This window comes from Bombina bombina, chromosome 1 (assembly GCF_027579735.1).
Source record: "Bombina bombina isolate aBomBom1 chromosome 1, aBomBom1.pri, whole genome shotgun sequence".
NCBI classification, from domain to species: Eukaryota; Metazoa; Chordata; class Amphibia; order Anura; family Bombinatoridae; genus Bombina; species Bombina bombina.
The window spans coordinates 975,230,976-975,257,044 of record NC_069499.1 but is presented as its reverse complement, the minus strand read 5'-3'; the positions used below and the strand labels follow the sequence as shown (position 1 = coordinate 975,257,044).

General features: G+C 37.7%; 1 protein-coding gene across 2 annotated transcripts in view; it reads left to right on the top strand.

Annotated features, from left to right (window-relative positions):
* LAMA5 (laminin subunit alpha 5) overlaps window positions 1-26,069 on the top strand; it is a 269,906-nt gene that overhangs the window by 108,291 nt on the left and 135,546 nt on the right. Inside the window, exons 7-17 of one of the 2 annotated variants that reach the window (XM_053706808.1) lie at window positions 5,568-5,683; window positions 7,988-8,106; window positions 8,281-8,371; window positions 12,187-12,321; window positions 13,890-13,952; window positions 15,403-15,543; window positions 15,847-15,984; window positions 16,334-16,468; window positions 20,237-20,371; window positions 22,180-22,317; window positions 22,487-22,539. In XM_053706808.1, coding sequence (XP_053562783.1) covers window positions 5,568-5,683; window positions 7,988-8,106; window positions 8,281-8,371; window positions 12,187-12,321; window positions 13,890-13,952; window positions 15,403-15,543; window positions 15,847-15,984; window positions 16,334-16,468; window positions 20,237-20,371; window positions 22,180-22,317; window positions 22,487-22,539 — 1,264 coding nt within the window. The remainder of the gene's footprint in view (window positions 1-5,567; window positions 5,684-7,987; window positions 8,107-8,280; window positions 8,372-12,186; window positions 12,322-13,889; window positions 13,953-15,402; window positions 15,544-15,846; window positions 15,985-16,333; window positions 16,469-20,236; window positions 20,372-22,179; window positions 22,318-22,486; window positions 22,540-26,069) is intronic. The other variant, XM_053706887.1, reaches the window with a different exon arrangement.

Sequence of the window (26,069 nt, the reverse complement as noted above, 5' to 3'; positions counted from 1 at the left end):
AAGTTCATGACTTTGTACAACTAGATTCTGGGACTCTAATATTCTTTGGATGATAGGGACAACTCGCAGAGAAAACGATTATTTTATTCAGCACAAGAACATCTTTTTTAAAATAAACAAATTACTGCAATACATTTTGAAACATTCACTTTTGGGTGATGCAGAGAAAACTTTTGAGTATTACTTCGCTTTAAACAGAACTTTTTCTTTTTTTAACCACATAGTAGAAGGGAGTGGGACTAATTTGTCATTTGACAAGTGGACACTTAATACACAAGAGACCAAAAACCAAACTACCATTAATGGTGTGAAAAGCTGTTTTTCAGCCGTGTTCAGCCTTCAAGCTTTTTTTCCTGAAATGATGACAAAGGGCTCACAGCAGTGCTTATAAACAACACCAGACCTGCAGCTTAAAGGGACATTCCAGCCAAAATTAGAATCCACATGGATGCATTTTAGTTTTGCATAGAAGCATTTTTGTAATATACCTGTATTAGCAAAAATGCTTCTAATAAAAGCTATAGCTGTGTATTTAAGTATGCACTGTGCACCAGTGCATAAACACAGAACTTGCTCAGAGAGCCTAAGATGCTTGTACCATATGGTAAAAACTCAATTTGTTAATTGCTGACATGATACAAGTACCACTGATGATCTGAGCAGCTGCAGTATTTAAAATGTTGGTGCACTGAGAATATCTAGCTATGCTTCACATGCACGTGCAGAGAAAAATGCTAACACTAAAACAGTGATCATTTTTTACTAGAAGCATTTTTGCCAAAACATGTACAGTATATTGCAAATATGTTTCTATTCAAAGATCTGGTTCATCTATGCGCATTTAAATTTTGACTGGAATGTCCCTTTAACATGGATTTAACATGAAGTTTCAAGCCTTTAAAGATCAGCTTCCCCATTCTATGTATTTAATTCATATTTAAGGTTTTAAAAAAGATAACTTAAAGGAATACTAAACACAATAGAATAGCATAGTCAATAAATGCATAATAAGTACACAATGCAAAAACATCCAGTTTGAATTTCACTTGTGTAGTAGATTATTTTCTGACACATTTCAAAGTCAGTTTTATTTTCCTTCCCACTGCATCATGTGACAGCTATCAGCCAATCACAAAACACATATGCATATATACTGGGGATCTTGCACATGCTCAGTAGAAGCTGGTGCCTCAGAACGTGTGTATATAAAAAGATTGTGCATATTTAGATAATGGATATGAATTAGAAAGTTGTTTAAAATTGTGTGCTCTGTCTGAATCATGCACATTTAATTTTGACTTTAGTGTTACTTTAATACCCTATACTTTCAGGATGCTTGTTGTAGAGGGGCAGAGCCTCTATTCAGAAAATATGGAGGATGTGACACTCATAACACAGTTTAAAAAAAATCATCAGTTTTAAAGTAAACTGGATTTAAAAAATATTGCAAACGCCACAGGATACAAAAAAGTTGTGTAACAACATTTTGTAACTCTAAAGCTTGTAATGAGGGGTGTCCCCTCACTCACACACATACATGTTGTCACCAGCTACCACTAGGGAACAGGCACCTGTTTCCTTTTGTCCCAGTGCGACTAGTTTTTACTTACCATGCACCAGTATACGGTAGCAATGCAGAATTTGTTGAAACATAAAAAAATACATATAATATTTTTTTTGTACTTTATAATGCCTACAGTCAAGAAAACTTATCTTGTGAAAAACCTTTCTGCAAGAAATTTGCAGAATTCAGAGAGATTTATACCTGCTCTCCTCACACCCACAAGTTGTGAGACACTCTCCAATATAAAAACATTTAGCAGCTTCTTTATCATAACTATTCACCTCTCCACTGGGAAAGATACCACCAGAAAAAATGCCTTACAGAAAAAAAAACTGTTTAAAAGAGGAAAAAAAACACCCCCTATAAAGAAGTACATATTAACATATGCAAAAAAAAGTCTTGGAAACAGGGAGAAAACATTAAACTATAAATGAGGCAACCTCTGCAGGGGGCGGTGTTGCAAAATAGCACTCGTGTGCAATGGTAAATTCCAGCAGTGGATTGCTGCCCGCCAGAGGCGAGCTGGGGCGGACAGGGGTGAATATGTACGCTCCTGTCCGCCCTCGCTTAATAAATCGAGCCCTAAGTGTAGGTAAAAATTACTGACTGCTCCTCTCGAATGTTCTCAGAGCAGGAAACACTATTTTCTTTGTTAAAAAACTAAAAACAAGGTGCAGGTCTAAAACAAATAGTACTAGTATTATGAATGATGTATTTATATAGAGTACATAACACAAAAATACACTAATATGTCATTTTACTTTTATGTTAGCATTTATTTGAAAATCATTTAAAAGCACCTTGGCTTCCCTGATATGTTTATATATTTTTATACACACTATCAATATACACTTATAACAATACATGTTTTACTTATTTTATACTATTTGAAGAATAAATAAATAAACCAACAGTACAATAAATAAAATGATCTTGTCAATACTTAAGATATAGGGACAAGAACATGCTTATAATGTAATTTTTACTTTCATACTTCCTTTATAAAGTGTGTGTGTATATATATTTGCAGTTTTTTGTTTTTGCTGTTCTGAATTAATCCAATATTTATATCCAGGGGCTTTTAAAAAGTTGCAGTCTTTTGGGGGCAAAAACCTGCTCAAGTGTATATCATTGTCTGTGTAATCATTACTATTACTTGTTGCTGATCATGCTGAGATAAGAGATCCGTCTGCCACACAGAGTGAATTATAACTCTCTCTTCCCACTGTTTGTGTAAAGAAAAGCTGAGTTTGTGGAATCTGACAGCTCTGAGCACCTCCTGGCCTGTGCAGGAATTCAGCTTGAGCAAATCCAGGAGCAGGTCCTTGAAGGAAGAAGATACCAGGAGGAATGGGAGGGGGTGATGAGCATGACACACAGATAACACTGAGAAGCCCAGCAGGCTGAGGAATGCATTGTTTAGGTCCTTTGAGACAATTGTGTATATATATTAAATTGCAATGGGGCAGCAAGGTACCTGCTCAGCAGTGCCCTCTAGCTGTCCCCATGGACTGTGCAGTCTTATCCATCACTGCCATCAAGCAGCTAGCACTTTTTTGTAGTAGGCTGACTACAACACACAAAGATTTGAAACTGCTATTGATTTTGTGATAGTTGTGTAAGCAATAAAGATCCAACTGCAGCCTTGCAGATCCTGTGACAAGACAATTCAGTAAAGCATAGTCTTCTTATTTCTATGCTTTATTTACATACTTGAAGAAGTATTTACAATGTTTCATCTTGTCAGCAAGGTTTTGCAAAGTATGTATACACATTCCTTTAGGCAGCCTCTAGAGTAGACTATGCACGTGCGTATTATGTACTCTTCTTGGTAACAACTGACCAAAGCTGTATAAAGTAGCATAATCTTTCCAGCTGCTGATATATCACTATATATACTATACACAGGCTAATCATTTGTCCATGCACCTTTTTCCTACTACTAAAAGTTCATATATTTCGAGCAGGTATGGGATGGTCAAATTAAATTGACAGTCTACTCCAGAATTTATATTATTTACAAAGATAAATAATCCCTGTATTACCCATTTCCCAGTCTTGCATAACCAACACGTCTATATTAATATACTTTTTACCTCAGTAATTACCTTGTATCTACGCCTCTGCAGACTGCCCCTTATCTCAGTTCTTTTGACAGACTTGTATTCTAGCCAATTAGTGCGGACTCATAAATACCTCCACGGGAGCCAACGCAATGACTCACATGAACTAGCACTATCTAGCTGTGATATAACTGTCAAAATGCACTGAGATAAGAGGCGCCTTCCAGGGTTTAGAAATTAGCATATGAACCTACCTAGGTCTAGCTTTTAACAAAGAATATCAAGAGAAGAAAGAAAATTTGATAAAAGTAAACTGGAAAGTTGTTTAACATTGCATGCCCTATCTGAATCATGAAAGTTTAATTTTGACTTGACTGTCCCTTTAAGTGAAAATGCATATGTTAAGTCACCTTTAATTAAACTATATGTTTCTGTCACCAACAAACCATATGTGACTATGCAGGATGCAATAGATTAAAGGGACATTAGACTGCTGGGTACTACAGTTGCACGGGTACTACTCACCATGCTTATATTTTTCCTCCTGCACCCGCAGCTCTCTTTATAGCTGTTCTCTTATTATAGCCCTTTACATATGCTGGTTAGTGACGTTCTGCATCTTCACACTGGGCTTCGCCGTCTTGGAATTTATGTTTTCTCACATTCTGTGACAGAAGCAGTGCGCACTCACAGATCAGTGATATTGTTGTCTTCTCGACAAGACTTGTAGTGCACTTTATTTTAAAGTGTAGAAGCAGGTGCTGTATGTTTTGCAGTGGCTTAATTGCTCTGTATTATTCCTCAGGGATTTTTTACATTTGTTATGTACCTTTTAAACGGTAAAAAACTGCAAATACATAAAGCCGGAGTTTTCGTTTGTGTAAACTAAACCAAAGCGCAAGGTACAGCTGTCAAAAAGTCAGTAGCAGCACTGATCTGTGAAACACACTGCTTGCATCACAGGATGCAACAATACTCAGGCTACAAGATGGCGGCGCCCAGTATAAAGATACAGAGCTTTTCCAACTGGCTTCTGTAATGGGTTAAAATAAGAAAACAGCTAGAATGGTGAGTTGTAATAATGTTACCGTAGTAGTACCCAGCAGTTTAATATCCCTTTACTTCAACATGTTATAAAATACCCCCCAGGGCTGAGGTCCCTGTAGAAATTCTAAAAAATTGTAATGGACATTAAAGAGACATGAACGTAAAATTCATGGTTCAGATAGAGCATGCACATTTCTGAGAATTTTCATTTGTAATTCTATTATCAAATTGAATTTGTTCTCATGGTATCCTATATGGAAAAGCATATCCAGTTAGGCTCAGGATAAGCACTGCACTACTGGGAGCTAGCTGGTGGAGACACACACATGCCTCTTGTCATTGGCTCACCAAATGTTTTCAACTAGTTCCTAGTAGTGCATTCTGCCCTGGAGTTGACTTTAACTATGTGTTTATCCCATCTCCTCAGGTTAAATCATATGCAAGCAATAGTGCAATAATAAAAATTCCCTGACACAGAAGAACATTTTTTTGCACTATGTTCTTCATGTATATGACAGAGAATAATTTAAACATGTTACAAATATTTTGCATGATAAGAGGTTGAATTAGAGCTGTTTGTTTTCATATTGAAACTAAAAGTGCTGATTTTTTTATAATAGTGTCTGAATCAGTACAAATTCTCTTTAGCTTACTAGCCAACCTCACAGAGATAGTTTAGTCATTAACACAACAATATGCATAGCAAACTAATCTGATTCATCTAATGACATGATTAAAAGAAATGAAAGTGATTCATATAAACACCCTTCAAGTGCTATGCAATATGGGAATTTAAAAATTCAGCTCTTGAGAAAAATACAGGAATATTCATGCTGATTCCCATTTCTGCTTTGTATCTATATTGTAAAAAAATGTCTCTTTTTTACTTTCAGGCTCCACTGTAATTGTCAACATAACACTTGTGGAGGGTCATGTGACAGTTGCTGTCCAGGATACAACCAGTTACCATGGAAACCAGCGACAATGGATAACGCCAATGAGTGTGAACGTGAGTTTATCTTATTTTTACTTCTTACAACAAAATTTCATACATGATGATCTCCAAAGCTGAAAATGAGTTTGCTTTAAATCAAGGAAACTGGTGACAGAGGGTGACATAATGTTTATTACATTTTATTTCTAAAGCATCACGATAAGCTGTAGTGTTGAAGAAAGTGACAACATTCATTGTAACTATACAGGCTAATACAGAAGCTTCTGAGAGCTTAGAATCAGGTGGTGAAACAAGCAAAACAGATAAAGATAAGTGGACTGCTTGGAGGATGACCTAAGTGTGTCTGGGAGAGACAAAAGTTAAAGGGACATGAAACCCTAAATACATTTTAGAAGCACAGTATTGAGGTGATTCCCTGCTTCACTCTAGTAATGCATGCCGCCATTATTATTATTTATAGTCTCCCAAGCTCCCTTATTTATCTGCTCTTAGAAGATTTTTCTCCCTTATTTATTACAAATGTAAAAGCTTTATCTCAAAAATGTAATATTGTACTCTTGTACTCAATGATGATGTATCTGACAATTTAACACATTTACTCCCACTGTGCCTTAAATGAGAAATAGTTTTCATGAATTTGCAGAAAGTTGTTAAATGTATTAAGCTAGACTATGTGAGTGAAGATGATTTTTTTTTAAAGATTTGTTGTGCCAAACTATATCTAATTGTAATATATATATATATATATATATGTGTGATTTTTTTGTGTCTACTGCATAATTTGTCAATATCCTACGTTAAATTTGGCAATTCCTTAGTCTCATTATTCAAAAAAGTTAGCAAACCTAGCCGCCACGTTGAAATCTAGTTTTCACTGCATTCCAGTGCTGATTTGTTTGCATATGTGCAGCGACTCTCCTGCAGCGTAAATAGGTTCAAAAATGGCACCACCCATAATTAGAGGGAAATGCTAGAAATGTATTATGTTTTAATGCCCCTTTAACTGGAAGATAACTTTTAAATGGTTAAGTGGTAGGGTTCTGTGAACATTCCAAGGAAAGGTTTTTTTGGTATGTTTATCTTTCCTTTTTTGCTTTGGGCTGACAGATGCTAGACATGAAACAGCTTATGCGCTGCTGTGAGAAGTCACTGCGTAGCTTATTGTAGGGTGAACATCTACATAATTAAAAGGGACATTAATGTTGTTGTTTTTTTCCCATTGTTGCTTCTTAAATAAGGTATTTTAAGCTGTATTAAAATGTGATGTTTTTTGTGCTTACTAAAGTGAAATGTTCATTTTTATGCTTGTGGAGATATTTGTCTGTCTTCCAATAAAGCTGTAGTCGGTGCCCATCTTAGCCAGTGATCCCTGTATATCTGTTGTGCACATGCATTTCCTGTTAGTGTCAGGATCACTGTAAAGAGCTTTAATCTAAACTTTTTTCCAGTATGTATTGTATGTGTCTTTAAAAAGGTGACTTGTGGAAAGCTAAGTAGGACCCCAAGACATTGGGCAATAAGGTGAGATATTGAGGAGAACAGATACAGTTTGTTGTCATCAGCATAGTGACAGTAAATAGTTGTCTATGGGAAAGTACAGAGAGTGGCAAGAAATCCTGCAAGCTATGGTTTCCATAACCCAAATATGAGTGTAACAGAAAGAGATGCTGAAGGAATGGAGAGATTGCAAGTGGTGGAAATGATCCACTACATCAAAAGGTCCAGGCTAATAGATAGGGAAAAGTGATCCTTTGTTTTTTTCTAAGTAGGTCATTTGTTACATTAATGAGTGCTGTTTCAGCGGACTTCTGTGTATATAATAGTTCTTTTGTAGTGTGTGCGCCTTCTGTGTGACAGCATATATTTCTGAATAATATCATTGTAATAACCTCTGCTCTGAACTTTGCCTGTATGGTTTATATATAGTTTCATCCTTTCTGCCAAAAGAAGTAGACATAGCTTTATCTATCTATCTATCTATCTATCTATCTATCTATCTATCTATCTATCTATCTATCTATCTATCATATATCTATTCAGGGAATTTACATTGTGTGACATATACTCCTTATCTAATATATCTATCTATCTACAGTATCTATCTATCTATCTATCTATCTATCTATGATAGTTGGAGAGAGTAAGGGAAAGATCTCTTGACAGTGAATCATTGCTTGCCATTGGTGTAAGATTCCAAAGCTTTTTGATGTTTGATGAATGAATTTGAAATACAATCAATGTTAAGTGCTTCAGTGGAAGATATTTAAAAGCCCTTAGATGATTTCCATGATGTTTTTAAAAAAATATTTTCAAGAGGAGATTTCTCACAACATCTTCCAATGTTTCCCCCCCCCCCAGCTTGTAATTGCAATGGTCATGCACATGACTGTTATTATGACCTAGAGGTAGACAGGCGCAGAGCTAGCATGAACCGCCATGGCCAATACGTGGGAGGAGGGGTCTGCATAGACTGTCAGGTGAGATCTTTTTTTATTTCCAATCCAATCTACTGCTGTGCTTCAACCATTTATTTTTATAATGAACATTTTTAATGCTAGTGAGATGTTTGTATTAAACATTTTGTCTAGCAAGTAAAGATGGCTAAGAATATGTTTAATCTGCCTGTGTCTCACTGTTCTTATATTTTACAGCATAACACAGATGGTATTAACTGTGAACGCTGCCGATTAGGATATTACAAATCTCCAGATCATTCCACTGATTCTCCCTACACTTGTCAACGTATGTACTAAGTGCTATGATTCATGTCATACCGTCCCATTTATGCTAAAGATCTGTCACCCTGCTGTCACTTTTATATGATGCCTCTGCAAGCATTTGTACCTCCTACTCTAGAGAATATATGTAGCATTCAGATTCTTCCATGTTCATCCTAATCACGTCAGCACATGCACTATCTACTGTCCTTCTTAAAGGGACATACAAATCAAAATTAAACTTTCATGGACAGAAAATGCAATTTTTAAGAAACTTTTCAGATTACGTGTGTTATCAAATTGACTTTGTTTTCTTGTTATCCTTTGTTAAAAAGCATGCCTTGGTAGGCTCGGGAGTAGCAATGCACTACCGGGAACTAGCTGATGATTGATGGATACACACAGTTGCCTTTTGTGATTGACTCAGCAGATATGGTTAGCTAGCTCCCAATAGTGTATTGCTGTTCTGGAGATGAATGTATCTATATGGTTAACCCTTTTGCAGGGTTTAAACACATAGTTAAATACAAGCAATAGTGGAATAATAAAATTATCTAACATATTCGAACATTATGATTTTGCACATATACGTTACACAACTGACCCTACGCAATTTATAATTTATATACTATGCCAAAGACTGCACACATAAGCAGAAATGTGATATCCACCTGCTAGCTTAAAGGTACATATTTTTTTGTGTGTATAGTATAAATAAGCAATTAAGCAATGCACTTAAAGTGATGGTAAGCTTTCCCTATTGTATAAATCCAGAATGTTAGCAATATTTTAGATGGAGTTTAACGCATCAGTTGTAATGAAGATGCGCTATAATTTACATTTTAATGTAGCGCAGAAATTCTAATACAACTGCGTTCTGGTCGCCCACTTCAAAAGTATTTTTTTTGTGAGCTAACAGTTTGAACTGTTTTCCAATCAGTGCTCTAGCCATACGGCACTCACACAAAAAAAAATATTTTGTGTGTGGCTAGAACTTTTGAAGTGGGCGGCTGAAACGTGGGGTATTTGTATTTAAGTTCTACATTAAAGCGTAAGTTAAAGAGCATCTTTTTACAACTGATATATTAAGCTCCATCTACATTATTGATAACATTCCAGATCTGTCATATTGTTTGCAAAATTTGCCATTTTTTTTAATTTAATTTAATGTTTTCCTAACGTCTTTTGTTGTTAGGGCACAAGTTAAATATTTCCTGCAAACAATCAGTCACAATGAAGTTTGTCACAGGGTATCTAGCGCCTACCTTTTCACTGCTGTGATTTCTAAAGCTCTTTACAAATCAGTTCTCCTGTTTTAATCACTTAAAGTTGCCAGATACTGAAGCTCCGCCTTTTTGTACTGGGGGCTGCCAACTCGGAGCTCAGGTATTCTCATAGCCTTTGACATAAGCTGTGCTCACTCACAGATCAGTAATATTGTCTATTTTTTTTTACAAAAGTATAATGTACTTAAAGGGACGGTCTTGTCAAAATTAAACTTTCATGATTCCGATAGGGTATGCAATTTTAAACAACTTTCCAATTTACTTTTATCATCAAATTTGCTTTGTTGTCTTGGTATTCTTTGTTGAAAGCTAAACCTAGGTAGGCTCATATGTTAATTTCTAAGCACTCTTATCTCAGTGCAGTTTGACAGTTTTTCACAGCTAGACAGCCCTAGTGCATGTGTGCCATGTAGACAACATTGTGCTCACTACCATGGAGTTATTTATGTTGGCACTGATTGGCTAAAATGCAAGTCTGTCAAAAGAACTGAGATAAGGGGGCTGTCTGCAGAGGCTTAGATACAAGGTAATCATAGAGGTAATTAGTATATTAATATAACCGTGTTGGTTATGCAAAACTAGGGAATGGGTAATAAAGGGATTATCTTTCTTTTTAAACAATAACAATTCTGGAGTAGCCTGTCCCTTTGAGGTTAGGGTGCATGATACAAAGCAGGAGCTTTACATTTTTGCTTTTTTTACCCAGTTCTACAGTTAAACAAAATATATTTTTAAAAAGCACTGAGCATTTGATTTAGCAATGCAGCCACTGCAAAAATGTACAGCTCCTGCTTTGTATTGTGAGGCAAATGATACAGCTGTAACAAATAGGCAATATTACTGATCCGTGAGAGTGCACAGCTTCTGTCACAAGCTGTGAGAATACCTGAGCTCCGAGATGGCAGCGATCTGCAGTTTGTTAGTCTTAGCAGTTTTATTATGTGTCAGTGCTCCATATCTTCATGTTCATCTCTGAGTTTTGAACCGTGCAAGGAATCTGAAAAATTCCATAATAAACTATATACAGTAGGCTATCCAGTTGATTATATATAAGCTATAAATTATAAAACGGAGCAGTAAACCTGTGAGGTACATAGAGGAATCTCGATTTATAGAAACAAATAATTTGACAGAAGATAAGAGAAACCAGCCACTCCTTGCTACAGTAACCAAAATACATGCTGGGGTGGTATATATTAGACATGTGCATTTATATTCAGAAGAATGCAAAAAACAAGTAATTTTCTGTTATTTGTTACATGCCTCTAAAAACGATAAATGAGAGGTCCCTCTAATGAAAACACAAACAATTGCACGTGACTTGTTCACATCTTTAAAACTATAGTAAAAGGCTTTTCTGCAGGCATTGAAGGCTAGAAAAGTTCAAATGTACACTATTCAATGACTAGTCCTTGTCAGCTGATTGATTCCCGTGTTAACCAAGAATATATATATAAATTTCAGTTTTGTGTATATATATATATATATATATATATATATAAAAGCAGCACTAGCTACTACTTTAACTATATTTAAATTTAAAGGGACACTGAGCCCAAATTTTTTTATTTCGTGATTCAGATAGAGCATGCAATTTTAAGCAACTTTCTAATTTACTCCTATTATTAATTTTTCTTCATTCTCTTGCTATCTTTATTTGAAAAAGAAGGCATCTAAGCTAAGGCGCCAGGCAATTTTTGGTTCAGACCCTGGACAGCACTTGTTTATTGGTGGGTAAATTTATCCACCAATCAGCAAGAACAACTCAGGTTATTCACCAAAAATGGGCCGGCATCTAAACTTACATTCTTGCTTTTAAAATAAAGATACCAAGAGAATAAAGAAAATTTGATAATAGGAGTAAATTGCATGCTCTATCTGAATCACGAAATAAAAAATTTGGGTTCAGTGTCCCTTTAAACTCCTGTCCAGTTGCTCCCCCACTACCCTTAAGATGTTCCCCATAAGAAAAACCAGATAATTTTTGTTAACAAACATATATGGCCCCATGATTGGATTTTAGATTAAACAAAAGTTTGGTTTTCATGCCCCTTGTCATTGGCTCACCAGATATGTTCAGCTATCAATCATCAGTGCATTGCTGCTCTGGAACTGACTTTAACTATGTGTTTAACCCACATTAGGCACATTTTACACCTTTTTTTTGTCCCTTTAAACCCTTTACTACCAGACATGGTACACATTGCATTGTAAACCATTGTAGAAGCCAAGGTGTTAAAAAAAATCCCCTCACACTTTTAATACAGTCTTATACATATAGAGCTAGATTACAAGTGGAGTGATAATTTTATATTACTCCTGAGAGCTAACTGCGCTTGAGGTAAAAATGTAGCGCTCTCAGGTTAGAGCAGGTATTACAAGCTAAAAACTCCTAAAGTTAGCACGCCTGAGTCTGGGACTTTGGATATCGCAACTTCGCTAGCCCCCTCTCCCAATAATCTATTAGCGTGTCACTTCGAATTTGGACCATACTGTTCTAGCACAGTCAGTTGTACTGTGTCATTGTGTCAAGCTATTTTTTTTTTCACTGTAGGATGTAATTGTGTCTCGGAGACCATGGATGGGACTTGCGAAGATCTGACCGGAAGGTGTTACTGCAAACCCAACTACACTGGAGAAACCTGCGATTCCTGTGCCGAGGGCTATACAGACTTTCCTCAGTGTTACCGTATGTCTGTTTTTGTGTTATCTCTTATAGGCCTGTGGTCATCTGGAATATTTCATAAGAAAATTCCTAATGTTACTTCAGATATTAATACAATTCATTAGATTTCAGGGACCTGCAGTAGAGTTAAAATTACAATCCCTAGTTTACGAAAAATAACAATATATACAGTGTTCTCCCCAGAACTTTGTTAGTGGGTGCACCACCCGGCTGATTTTACTGACCACCCTGCTAAAATTTTAGCCAAAATGAAGCTAAAAATGCCAATATTAAAAATGTTAAATTTTTATTACACAAATTATCATTAAATACATTTATGTTAAATTATGCAATTAATTTGTGCTTTGGATAGCTGAAAACGATATAATATTAAAAAATATTACATTCCCCCCACCCAAGTACTTCATAATCCCACCCGGCTACTTCATAATGCCACCCGGCTACTTCATTATGCCACCCAGATATTTTATAATGCCACCCAGATATTTTATAATGCCACCCGGCTACTTAATAATGCCACCCAGATATTTTATAATGCCACCAGGCTACTTCATAATGCCACCCATATACTTTATAATGCCACCCGGCTACTTCATAATGCCACCCAGATATTTTATAATGCCACCAGGCTACTTCATAATTCCACCCAGATACTTTATAATGCCACCCGGCTACTTCATAATGCCACCCAGATACATTATAATGTCACCCGGCTGGCAAAATGTACTGTGGAGAACAGTGATATAGCAAACAAGAGTTTTTAAAGGAAAAATGCAGCAAACAATAAAGGAAAAAAAAAAACGTTACTGATTTTTACACTTTATAAACTTCCGATTGATAATTACAAACCTCTATGTATAGATACCAATGGGTTAAACTTGCTTATCTGGACAATCCTGTAAAAAATATGGATGAGCTACTAGCTAGAGCAGTCTTTAACTAGATAATCAGTATTATCTATAGTACTGCCCGCGGGCCACGTGTGGCCCTCCAAGGGTTTTTGTGTGGCCCTTAGCACCATTGTGCAAAACACTGACTTTAGTCATTTGCTATGAGAAAAGCTGTGTCATTTCACTATTATAAACAGTTAGCTAAACTTGTGATTATAATTGTAATTTATTTTGCGGTAATACATTTAACATTAGTATAAGTATGATGTAACCTGACCCTAGGTCATTAGTGACAGGCCTTCCATACAAAAAAGCTTGTGCATCCCTGATCTAGATAGACGTTTATTAGATATTAGAGCCCCCATAGCTACCACGTGTAGGGCTGGAGGGAGATGTCACCCTTGCAGTTAGCTACATTGAAAGAGTAGCTGTAATAGTAAGGAATAAACACATGATACTGCTATGTTAATTTAAATGTAAGCCGTTTTTACTTAGCAATTTTTCAAGTAAACAAATATTTTTGCGCATATTTAAATGCTGCAACTTCTTATGCATGATTGCAAAAACTGAGTGAGCAGTCCCTTTGCTTTTACAACCAATTAAACTGAATACATTGGCACACGAGTATACAGATGTAGTTTATTATAAGTTACATGCTCATTTTTTTTTTCCTTCTTCCAGCTGTTCCTTCTCCCCCAGATGGTGGTACAAGAGAGCAAGTCCTTCCGGCCGGAGAAATAATCAGTACGCATTGCTATGCAGCTGTGCTACAGTTTAAAATTTGTAGGGTTTGATTAATAGTGGTGTTGTGTATAACAGCAGAGTTGCCATATACAATAGAATTCTCTATTTAATTTATATAGGGATGTATGTGGAAGAATCCACAATGCTAAATTATGAGTGGAGCAGTAGTTTGCGCTCCTGCTTGCGCATTTACCCCGTTAGACTTCCGCTTTTTACACGCGTCGGGTTGCGCATGTTTTACAAGTTGAAAATAAAAAGTTTTCGCTTAGTGCTAACTCAATGCGCGAAAAAGCCAAACTTCGAATATTGCGACCACGTTAGCGCATTCCCTCATAGTCTTCAATGGAGAGAGAAAGGTGGGAACAAAAAACTAACACACTTACTTGCGTGCAAAACTGATCACATTTTCTCAATTGCGCTAACCAGACATTAAATATTTATATTTCACATTTAAATGTTCTTTACATAGAAGAATGTTATATTTACTCATAAATACATATTTCTATATATAGGAGATTTTTTTGAGTAAATATATAACTATACCTACATATATACATGATTATATATAGGTATAGATATATACATATGTATAGGAATATCTATTTAAAAATGCAAAGAACATATTCCCCTATGTGAACATTGGAATGTGAAATATTTACAGTAAATACATAGTTAAACACTTTATTAAATAATCAGTATTGCATAAATATGCTTTTACATTTTTACATCTCCTTGAATGCAAAGGGCTCTTGTTCATTTTATATATATATATATATATATATATTTGTATACATATTTTTTATGTGTTTTATATGTGTATATGGCGCTCTACAAATACCTGATAATAATAATAATATATGTCTGTAAATACATATATGCATATATAAATACATATGTACACACATATGAACATATATATATATATATATATATATATATATATATATGTACATCTCTATGTTAAATCCCTTTGCATGCTTTTTTTTCTAACACCTGAGACCTCATACCTTTGAGCCCTTATAACTTTTTTATGCAATATTTTTATTTAAATTATTTTTATTTGATAGTGTTATTATGATTGTAACTGTACTTTAAAATTGATTTGTGATGTGTTTTGTGCAACTTTTTTTATCTTCTGTAACAGTTAACCAGTGCTTTGACGTCACGCTAATCCAACGCACATAAAATTCAATTGTGGTCAAGCAAACGCATTTACTTTCAACTCGTAATACCACCATACTTCCAACACATGCAAAGAGCCGCAATAAACACCTTTACGCTCGTACGCAACAGTTAGTGCGCCACTCGTAATCTAGCCCTTATATTTTTTAAACTCTGTCTTAAGCAGCACTATTGTGGGTGGCAATTAAACTGCTAGGGTAAAACCACATTAGAAACTAATGGACTTGGTGTGTTTGACATGGCTAATAATGTGCTTCTCTTCTTAAAGACTGTGACTGCAATGTGGTTGGTACTGAGGGCAATGCCTGTCGAAAGGATCCTGTCCTTGGAATCTGTGTTTGCAGACCAAACTTCCAGGGTGATGCCTGTGATCTGTGCGCTCCTGGGTACTATGGTCCGAGCTGCCTGGGTAAGTCTTGTTTCATTGTCTCTCACTGTGTGTCACTCATTCTCACTGTCCCTAATCAGTGGTCTCATACAAAAGCACTGACTTCCTCACAAATATGCACATGTTCATGGTCACTTTCTTTTGCCTCAACAAGCATATACTACCTACTCTTTCCTTCACTTCTTCCCCCATTACGTCACACAGGCATGGTGAATCACTCTTTTCCGTCATTTCCTTCTTGCAGATCAACTTTGTTTTCCATTCATTCTTTCTTTATCAAAGTGCATGTTATACCTAACTTTCTCTCGTGCTCTTATCTCTCAGAGTGCCAGTGTTCTGGACCCGGAGTGTTTGATGGAAGCTGTGACAGAGAGAGCGGGCAATGCATGTGTCGGAGCGGGTTTGAAGGATTCTTCTGCAATAAATGCACTCCTGGCTTCTTCAACTACCCTCTCTGCCAACGTGAGTCCATTATCCCATACTTTCCCTACAGTGACACATTCCAGCACCCTGAGATCTGGGCCCGATACTACCTTTGCGATTGGAATGGCATTGGGTGACATGGAGCATTGGAGAGCCAGGGAGACATGGACTCACAACTGGCTTAGTCTGATCTATGCAGCTTACTCTTTGTGTCTTTGTGTATGTGTGTAACTTTGTATAGCTGACTGACTGCGCAGTTGGATTTATCGCTGTGTAACTGTATGTCTGTTTAGCTGTCATTATGCCCCTGTAGAATTCAACTTGTGGATATTACTGTGAAATAAGTATCTGTATCTCTAATAACTTACTCTGTATGTCCCTTTTTCAGTGTGTGGTTGCAGTCCGGTGGGCACTGTACCTGAAGGTTGTGACGCAAGTGGCCGCTGCTTCTGTAAGCCACAATATGATGGCCCCAGGTGTGAACAGTGCATTGTGGGATACCATTCTTACCCTTATTGCCAAGGTACCTGAACCCACTGAGCAATACATTTACGGCTGAACGGATGTAGGATAGTAGTATTAAATTTTCTTAAATAGTTGACAGCAGTACGGAATTAGCATTGGTGCAGCCCAGCATGCTATGTAGCAGCAAATGTGGCCAATCATGGTGTAGGAAAACATTTATGTCTGCAGAAATTATCAGATGCATCTAGTCGTCATATTACTCTTCATATTAATTGCTGATGAACCTCTGCTGTTAGTTTTGTTCTTATCTGAGTATAGAGTTTATCTCATGGTCTATATGCAGTAAAACTATGTTTGTGAGTGCACTGCTTGCAGACCTTGCACAAACAGTCCTCATCAAATGCTTCTGTAGACAGCGAAGGAGATTTATTGCAAAGATTTATATGGTAGCTACCAGCACTGCTAAAAACTTCTGTGTGAAGTAAATATGAGAGCATGATTCTGTTAATATAGTTTACTTTGTATTTGCTTGTTTCTTATACATTATTCTCTCGGTCTTTTATTTAGAGGTAACCTCACAAGCAGACAGTTGTTAGACAGGTCAGGAAATCAGGGCTTCATTCATATGCTGATAGCTACAAGGACATGCTAAACATGTAAAAAACAGAAAAACAAACATTTGTTCACCCCATGACATAGCTTAACATATAAATGAAAAACATAGGGCTCTAATGGAACTGCTATAAAAAAATAATAATCTAGCAACAGCATGTGTTTTATAGCAGCTTCATTTTAGTAACTTCATCAAACTCAAACTGATATTATTTAGTGGCAGGTCACTATGCAGATCACTAAATAAAGTGTCTTCCTATGGCTAGAGCTTCTGATCTTGCTGCTATAACAACAGTACCTATATTGTATAGGCATCATTGTTATTATCCATTAACCCTAACCACATCCTCCATGCTCTTTTTTTATATCTTATTTAATGTAGAAACTATGTGCTAGCACTGAGCACTACTTTTTTTAGTTTACTGTCTAAAAGAAAACCATAAAGCCTTTTCCATCTTTATTTTGTCAAGTCTTGTCCCATTTAATTAATATGTTAATTGTAAAATGATCTCCTATGTGACACTGCCTTTACAACATCTATAAATAGCACATCACCTTTATCTTACTAACTTCCTCATAGAAACTAATTTCGTAAGTTTTGCAGGACCTATTTTTCGGAAAACCATGCAGATTGTCACTTACTTAAATATAATCTTATATGATCCCATCTAGTACTTTCACCATCACTGAAGTTAGACTTACTGGTCTATAGCTTCCTGAAAGAGGTCTGGATACCTTTTATAAATAGTGACACCACATTTGCTTTTTTGCCAGTCCTTTGGTACCACGCCTAAGCAGATTCATGAAAGATTGTAGGTTTGGTTACTACAGAGCAAAGTTCCCTTAGAACTCTTCTGCAATCTATCTCCTAGAGTTAGCTATTGGTAAGAGCACGGAATTTCCATTTTGTTGTTCTACTACTGATTCTTCTGTGTATACAGAGTACTACAGCCTTCCCCGCTCAATCTTGATAACCCCACACTTCTCACATGTAACATTGCAATATTTTACTTTTTAGTTTTTTTTTCCACATTTATTAAAAAAACTAAACTAAAACATCTTACAGTTTATCTTGCAATCCTTTGCAATTAATTGTTCATGTTCTATGTTAGGCAAACTAATGACCTTTTGTGTTTAAATTGACACCTTCCTTATATACTTTAAAAGATGAATCAGTAACATGCTCCTTGGATATTTTAAATGCCTTATATTTCTTTCATATTGCTCCTAAATATTTCATATCTTTCATATTTCTCTTTTTATAATGCCACTTGGTTTTAAAAATTCAAAATGGCTTTGATTATTCTCCATATATCCTCTGTGTTTCTATTTTTTAACCCCTTTGTGCCAGCACAATAGTGTTAACATCGGTGTAAACACTTGCTGTAAAAATTAAATCGCACAATGTGATCACGTGATTTCAAGGCCGTGATCGGATCATGGGGGACTGCCTACGCTTCTAGGCATGACGTCCCCCCCCGATTGATTCTTGATTGCGTTAAAGGGCGAGGCTGGATGCCACATAAGGTAGGAAGTTCCATGCCGTCCTAACAGTGTTAAAGCCCAGCGCTGTTAGGACAGCATGGAATGTCCTAGCGGTGTGAAGGGGTAATACATTGCCCTAATTTAAGCCTTTTTAAATATTCCCTTAAAGGGACATGACACAGTTTTTTTTATTCAGAAAGGGCATACTATTTTAAACAACTTTTCATTCTACTTCTATGATCAAATTTGCTTCATTCTCTTGGTATCCTTTGTTAAAGGAGCTGCAGTGAACTATTTGGAGCTTAATGAACATATCAGGTTAGTTAGGGACAAGAGGCATATATGTGTAACCACCAATCAGCAGCAAACTCCCAGTAGTGCTTTGCTACTCTTAAAGGGACACTGAACCCAAATTTTTTCTTTTGTGATTCAGACAGAGCATGCAATTTTAAGCATCTTTCTAATTTACTCCTATTATCAATTTTTCTTCGTTCTCTTGCTATCTTTATTTGAAAAGTAAGACAGCACTTGTTTATTGGTGGGGGAATTTATCCACCAATCAGCAAGAACAACCCAGGTTGTTCACCAAAAATGGGCCTGCATCTAAACTTACATTCTTGCATTTCAAATAAAGATACGAAGAGAATGAAGAAAATTTGATAATAGGAGTAAATTAGAAAGTTGCTTAAAATTTCATGCTCTGTCTGAATCACAAAAGAAAAAAATGTGGGTTCAGTGTCCCTTTAAGCCTATCCAGGTAAACTTTTTTAACAAATCATAGCAAAAGAATAAAGCAAATAGAAGTAAACTGGAAAGTTGTTTAAAATTGCATGCTCTATCTGAACCATGAAAATTTAATTTTGACACATGTAGCATATGTGCTTATGCAGCTGAACAGTAAGAACTTTTACTATAACCATTTTTGCTAATAGAAATATATTGAAAAAATGCTTGTATTTAAAATGAAATGGATCCATACACATTTCAGTTTTGACCTTACTATCCCTTTAAGGGAGTTCCTGCAGACTGAACGGGTCTTGCAGTTAAAGGTTTCAGGGCTAGCAGGCTTTATTGCTTATAGGTAATTGACTCTAAATTGTCTATCCAATACTAATGCTTTACATAAATGCTAGCAGTCTCCCCTGGGACAGTATGTCTTACTGGAGGAGTATGAAGCAACACAGTGGGGTAAATTTACCATCCCTGCAGGCGGACAGGTTTGCAAGAAATGAACCTGTCTGCCTGCAATCGACACTTGGAATGTTTCATCGCACTGTAAAATTTATCATTGCACAAGGGGATTTTTGTACAACTCCGCCCCCTGCTTAGGTGCAACCAATTGCGTTAGAGCAGGGAATGTCAATCACCCAGAACGAGCGGGTATCAGGTGTATTGATCTTGCCACCTCAAAAGTGAGAGGAAAGAAGGAGCAGTTTTTACTTCTTAAATATGTGACAGCAGGGTCTCTTATGGAAACCTGCTCCCCATAGCCCATATTTACCCCAGTATGTGCAATAAATCTGACACTCCGAGTCCACATGTAGCTAGGAACCTACGGAAATTCTATGTACCGTGCCTCATATGTTGCATTTTAGGGACACTACTATTGGACATTTTTTACATAGAGATCCGATAAAATGAAACGAATAAACCATGTTGTAAGTTGTGTGCAGAAACTTCAGTTAATGCTTATTTCATATGGGTAACATTCTGTTGTATTTCTCTGCAGTTTGCTCTTGTGACCCTCGGGGCTCTGTGGACAATAACTGCTCTCCCACTGGTCATTGCCAGTGCCAAACCAGTTACACAGGAGCCACGTGTAACCAATGTGCAACAGGATATTATGGCTTTCCCAGCTGTACACGTAAGTGTATATTACACAACTGTGATACAATTAATGGCCTGCTTATAACCAAAGCAAAAGTGCATTTTACAAAGGTGCAAATAATATACAGGGAGTGCAGAATTATTAGGCAAATGAGTATTTTGACCACATCATCCTCTTTATGCATGTTGTCTTACTCCAAGCTGTATAGGCTCGAAAGCCTACTACCAATTAAGCATATTAGGTGATGTGCATCTCTGTAATGAGAAGGGGTGTGGTCTAATGACATCAACACCCTATATCAGGTGTGCATAATTATTAGGCAACTTCCTTTCCTTTGGCAAAATGGGTCAAAAGAAGAACTTGACAGGCTCAGAAAAGTCAAAAATAGTGAGATATCTTTCAGAGGGATGCAGCACTCTTAAAATTGCAAAGCTTCTGAAGCGTGATCATCGAACAATCAAGCGTTTCATTCAAAATAGTCAACAGGGTCGCAAGAAGCGTGTGGAAAAACCAAGGCCCATGAACTGAGAAAAGTCAAGCGTGCAGCTGCCAAGATGCCACTTGCCACCAGTTTGGCCATATTTCAGAGCTGCAACATCACTGGAGTGCCCAAAAGTGTGCAATACTCAGAGACATGGCCAAGGTAAGAAAGGCTGAAAGACGACCACCACTGAATAAAGACACACAAGCTGAAACGTCAAGACTGGGCCAAGAAATATCTCAAGACTGATTTTTCTAAGGTTTTATGGACTGATGAAATGAGAGTGAGTCTTGATGGGCCACATGGATGGGACCGTGGCTGGATTGGTAAAGGGCAGAGAGCTCCAGTCCGACTCAGACGCCAGCAAGGTGGAGGTGGAGTACTGGTTTGGGCTGGTATCATCAAAGATGAGCTTGTGGGGCCTTTTCGGGTTGAGGATGGAGTCAAGCTCAACTCCCAGTCCTACTGACAGTTTCTGGAAGACACCTTCTTCAAGCAGTGGTACAGGAAGAAGTCTGCATCCTTCAAGAAAAACATGATTTTCATGCAGGACAATGCTCCATCACACGCGTCCAAGTACTCCACAGCGTGGCTGGCAAGAAAGGGTATAAAAGAAGAAAATCTAATGACATGGCCTCCTTGTTCACCTGATCTGAACCCCATTGAGAACCTGTGGTCCATCATCAAATGTGAGATTTACAAGGAGGGAAAACAGTACACCTCTCTGAACAGTGTCTGGGAGGCTGTGGTTGCTGCTGCACGCAATGTTGATGGTGAACAGATCAAAACACTGACAGAATCCATGGATGGCAGGCTTTTGAGTGTCCTTGCAAAGAAAGGTGGCTATATTGGTCAGTGATTTGTTTTTGTTTTGTTTTTGAATGTCAGAAATGTATATTTGTGAATGTTGAGATGTTATATTGGTTTCACTGGTAAAAATAAATAATTGAAATGGGTATATATTTGTTTTTTGTTAAGTTGCCTAATAATTATGCACAGTAATAGTCACCTGCACACACAGATATCCCCCTAAAATAGCTATAACTAAAAACAAACTAAAAACTACTTCCAAAACTATTCAGCTTTGATATTAATGAGTTTTTTGGGTTCATTGAGAACATGGTTGTTGTTCAATAATAAAATTAATCCTCAAAAATACAACTTGCCTAATAATTCTGCACTCCCTGTATTGTTTCTGTCCTGAGAAGTCTATAGTCTACTGTTAGTGAAAACCTGAATTAGGATGTTTCAGTTTATATACAAATTGATTTATCCACTGTAAATTATGTTGGTGGCATACAAGGTGTTAGCGCCATCTAGTGGAATGTTTCCTTTTTCACTAGAGTCATTCTTTTCTCTGCAGCGTGTCAGTGCTCAGAGGAAGGGTCTTTACACAGCATGTGTGACTCACTTAGTGGTCAGTGCAGATGCCGCCCTGGAGTTTCTGGCCTGAGATGTGACTCCTGCATTCCCGGAACCTATGGGTTCCCCAACTGTGAAGGTAACATTATACACCTGTTGCCTAGAACTTTACCTCTATTTCAACTCATCTGTTCAGCTTCATGCATCAAGGCCTATTTCCATTGGTCAATAGCACACTCTTGCTTTATATGGATGTAGCTTTGTGGCAAGAATTGGATCTATGAAATTCTCTTCTTGGTCTTTTACAGTGGGGCCCTGCAATCCTTCTGGAGTTTCTTCAGTCAGTGGAAGCCCTCCAGAGGTCAGTCCAAATATTTAATGTACATATAACAGGGATATTTCTATTTGTTTTAAATCAAAGGGAAATGTTTTAACTTAAAGGGAAATAAAAGGCATTTTTTTCTTTCAGGATTCAGATAGAGAACACAATTTATAAAAAAATCTTTCCAATTTACTTGTATTATTAAAGAGATAGTAAACACCAAAAATGCTATTGTTTAAAAAGATAGATAATCCCTTTAGTTACCATCCCCCAGTTTTGCATAACCAACACTGTTATAGAAATATACTTTTCTCCAACATAGGTGTGTCCGGTCCACGGCGTCATCCTTACTTGTGGGATATTCTCTTCCCCAACAGGAAATGGCAAAGAGCCCAGCAAAGCTGGTCACATGATCCCTCCTAGGCTCCGCCTACCCCAGTCATTCTCTTTGCCGTTGTACAGGCAACATCTCCACGGAGATGGCTTAGAGTTTTTTAGTGTTTAACTGTAGTTTTTATTATTCAATCAAGAGTTTGTTATTTTAAAATAGTGCTGGTATGTACTATTTACTCAGAAACAGAAAAGAGATGAAGATTTCTGTTTGTATGAGGAAAATGATTTTAGCACCGTAACTAAAATCCATGGCTGTTCCACACAGGACTGTTGAGAGCAATTAACTTCAGTTGGGGGAACAGTGTGCAGTCTCTTGCTGCTTGAGGTATGACACATTCTAACAAGACGATGTAATGCTGGAAGCTGTCATTTTTCCCTATGGGATCCGGTAAGCCATGTTTATTACGATGGTAAATAAGGGCTTCATAAGGGCTTATTAAGATTGTAGACTTTTCTGGGCTAAATCGATTCATTTTTAAAACATATTTAGCCTTGAGGAATCATTTTATCTGGGTATATTGATATTATAATATCGGCAGGCACTGTATTAGACACCTTATTTCTCTGGGGCTTTCCCAAAGCATAAGCAGAGCCTCATTTTCGCGCCGGTGTGGCGCACTTGTTTTTGAGAGGCATGGCATGCAGTCGCATGTGTGAGGAGCTCTGATACTTAGAAAAGGCTTTCTGAAGGCGTCATTTGGTATCGTATTCCCCTTTGGGTTTGGTTGGGTCTCAGCAAAGCAGATACCAGGGACTGTAAAGGGGTTTAAGTGTTAAAACGGCTCCGGTTCCGTTATTTTAAGGGTTAAAGCTTCCAAATTTGGTGTGCAATACTTTTAAGGCTTTAAGACACTGTGGTGAAAATTTGGTGAATTTTGTACAATTCCTTCATGTTTTTTCGCAATTGCAGTAATAAAGTGTGTTCAGTTTAAAATTTAAAGTGACAGTAACGGTTTTATTTTAAAACGTTTTTTGTACTTTATTATCAAGTTTATGCCTGTTTAACATGTCTGAACTACCAGATAGACTGTGTTCTGAATGTGGGGAAGCCAGAATTCCTGTTCATTTAAATAAATGTGATTTATGTGATAATGACAATGATGCCCAAGATGATTCCTCAAGTGAGGGGAGTAAGCATGGTACTGCATCATTCCCTCCTTCGTCTACACGAGTCTTGCCCACTCAGGAGGCCCCTAGTACATCTAGCGCGCCAATACTCCTTACTATGCAACAATTAACGGCTGTAATGGATAATTCTGTCAAAAACATTTTAGCCAAAATGAACCCTTGTCAGCGTAAGCGTGGCTGCTCTGTTTTAGTTACTGAAGAGCATGACGACGCTGATATTAATATCTCTGAAGGGCCCCTAACCCAATCTGAGGGGGCCAGGGAGGTTTTGTCTGAGGGAGAAATTACTGATTCAGGGAACATTTCTCAACAGGCTGAACCTGATGTAATTGCATTTAAATTTAAGTTGGAACATCTCCGCATTCTGCTTAAGGAGGTATTATCCACTCTGGATGATTGTGAAAAGTTGGTCATCCCAGAGAAACTATGTAAAATGGACAAGTTCCTAGAGGTGCCGGAGCTCCCAGAAGCTTTTCCTATACCCAAGCGGGTGGCGGACATTGTTAATAAAGAATGGGAAAGGCCCGGTATTCCTTTCGTCCCTCCCCCCATATTTAAAAAATTGTTTCCTATGGTCGACCCCAGAAAGGACTTATGGCAGACAGTCCCCAAGGTCGAGGGAGCGGTTTCTACTTTAAACAAACGCACCACTATACCCATAGAGGATAGTTGTGCTTTCAAAGATCCTATGGATAAAAAATTAGAAGGTTTGCTTAAAAAGATGTTTGTTCAGCAGGGTTACCTTCTACAACCAATCTCATGCATTGTCCCTGTCACTACAGCCGCATGTTTCTGGTTTGATGAGCTGATAAAGGCGCTCGATAGTGATTCTCCTCCTTATGAGGAGATTATGGACAGAATCAATGCTCTCAAATTGGCTAATTCTTTCACCCTAGACGCCACTTTGCAATTGGCTAGGTTAGCGGCTAAGAATTCTGGGTTTGCTATTGTGGCGCGCAGAGCGCTTTGGTTGAAATCTTGGTCGGCTGATGCGTCTTCCAAGAACAAGCTACTAAACATTCCTTTCAAGGGGAAAACGCTGTTTGGCCCTGACTTGAAAGAGATTATCTCGGATATCACTGGGGGTAAGGGCCACGCCCTTCCTCAGGATCGGCCTTTCAAGGCGAAAAATAGACCTAATTTTCGTCCCTTTCGTAAAAACGGACCAGCCCAAAGTGCTACGTCCTCTAAGCAAGAGGGTAATACTTCTCAAGCCAAGCCAGCTTGGAGACCAATGCAAGGCTGGAACAAGGGAAAGCAGGCCAAGAAGCCTGCCACTGCTACCAAGACAGCATGAAATATTGGCCCCCGATCCGGGACCGGATCTGGTGGGGGGCAGACTCTCTCTCTTCGCTCAGGCTTGGGCAAGAGATGTTCTGGATCCTTGGGCGCTAGAAATAGTCTCCCAGGGTTATCTCCTGGAATTCAAGGGACTTCCCCCAAGGGGGAGGTTCCACAGGTCTCAGTTGTCTTCAGACCACATAAAAAGACAGGCGTTCTTACAGTGTGTAGAAGACCTGTTAAAAATGGGAGTGATTCATCCTGTTCCAATAAGAGAACAAGGGATGGGGTTCTACTCCAATCTGTTCATAGTTCCCAAAAAAGAGGGAACGTTCAGACCAATCTTAGATCTCAAGATCTTAAACAAGTTTCTCAAGGTTCCATCTTTCAAGATGGAAACCATTCGAACTATTCTTCCTTCCATCCAGGAGGGTCAATTCATGACCACGGTGGATTTAAAGGATGCGTATCTACATATTCCTATCCACAAGGAACATCATCGGTTCCTAAGGTTTGCATTCCTGGACAAACATTACCAGTTCGTGGCGCTTCCTTTCGGATTAGCCACTGCTCCAAGGATTTTCACAAAGGTACTAGGGTCCCTTCTAGCGGTGCTAAGACCAAGGGGCATTGCAGTAGTACCTTACCTGGACGACATTCTGATTCAAGCGTCGTCCCTTCCTCAAGCAAAGGCTCACACGGACATTGTCCTGGCCTTTCTCAGATCTCACGGCTGGAAAGTGAACGTGGAAAAGAGTTCTCTATCC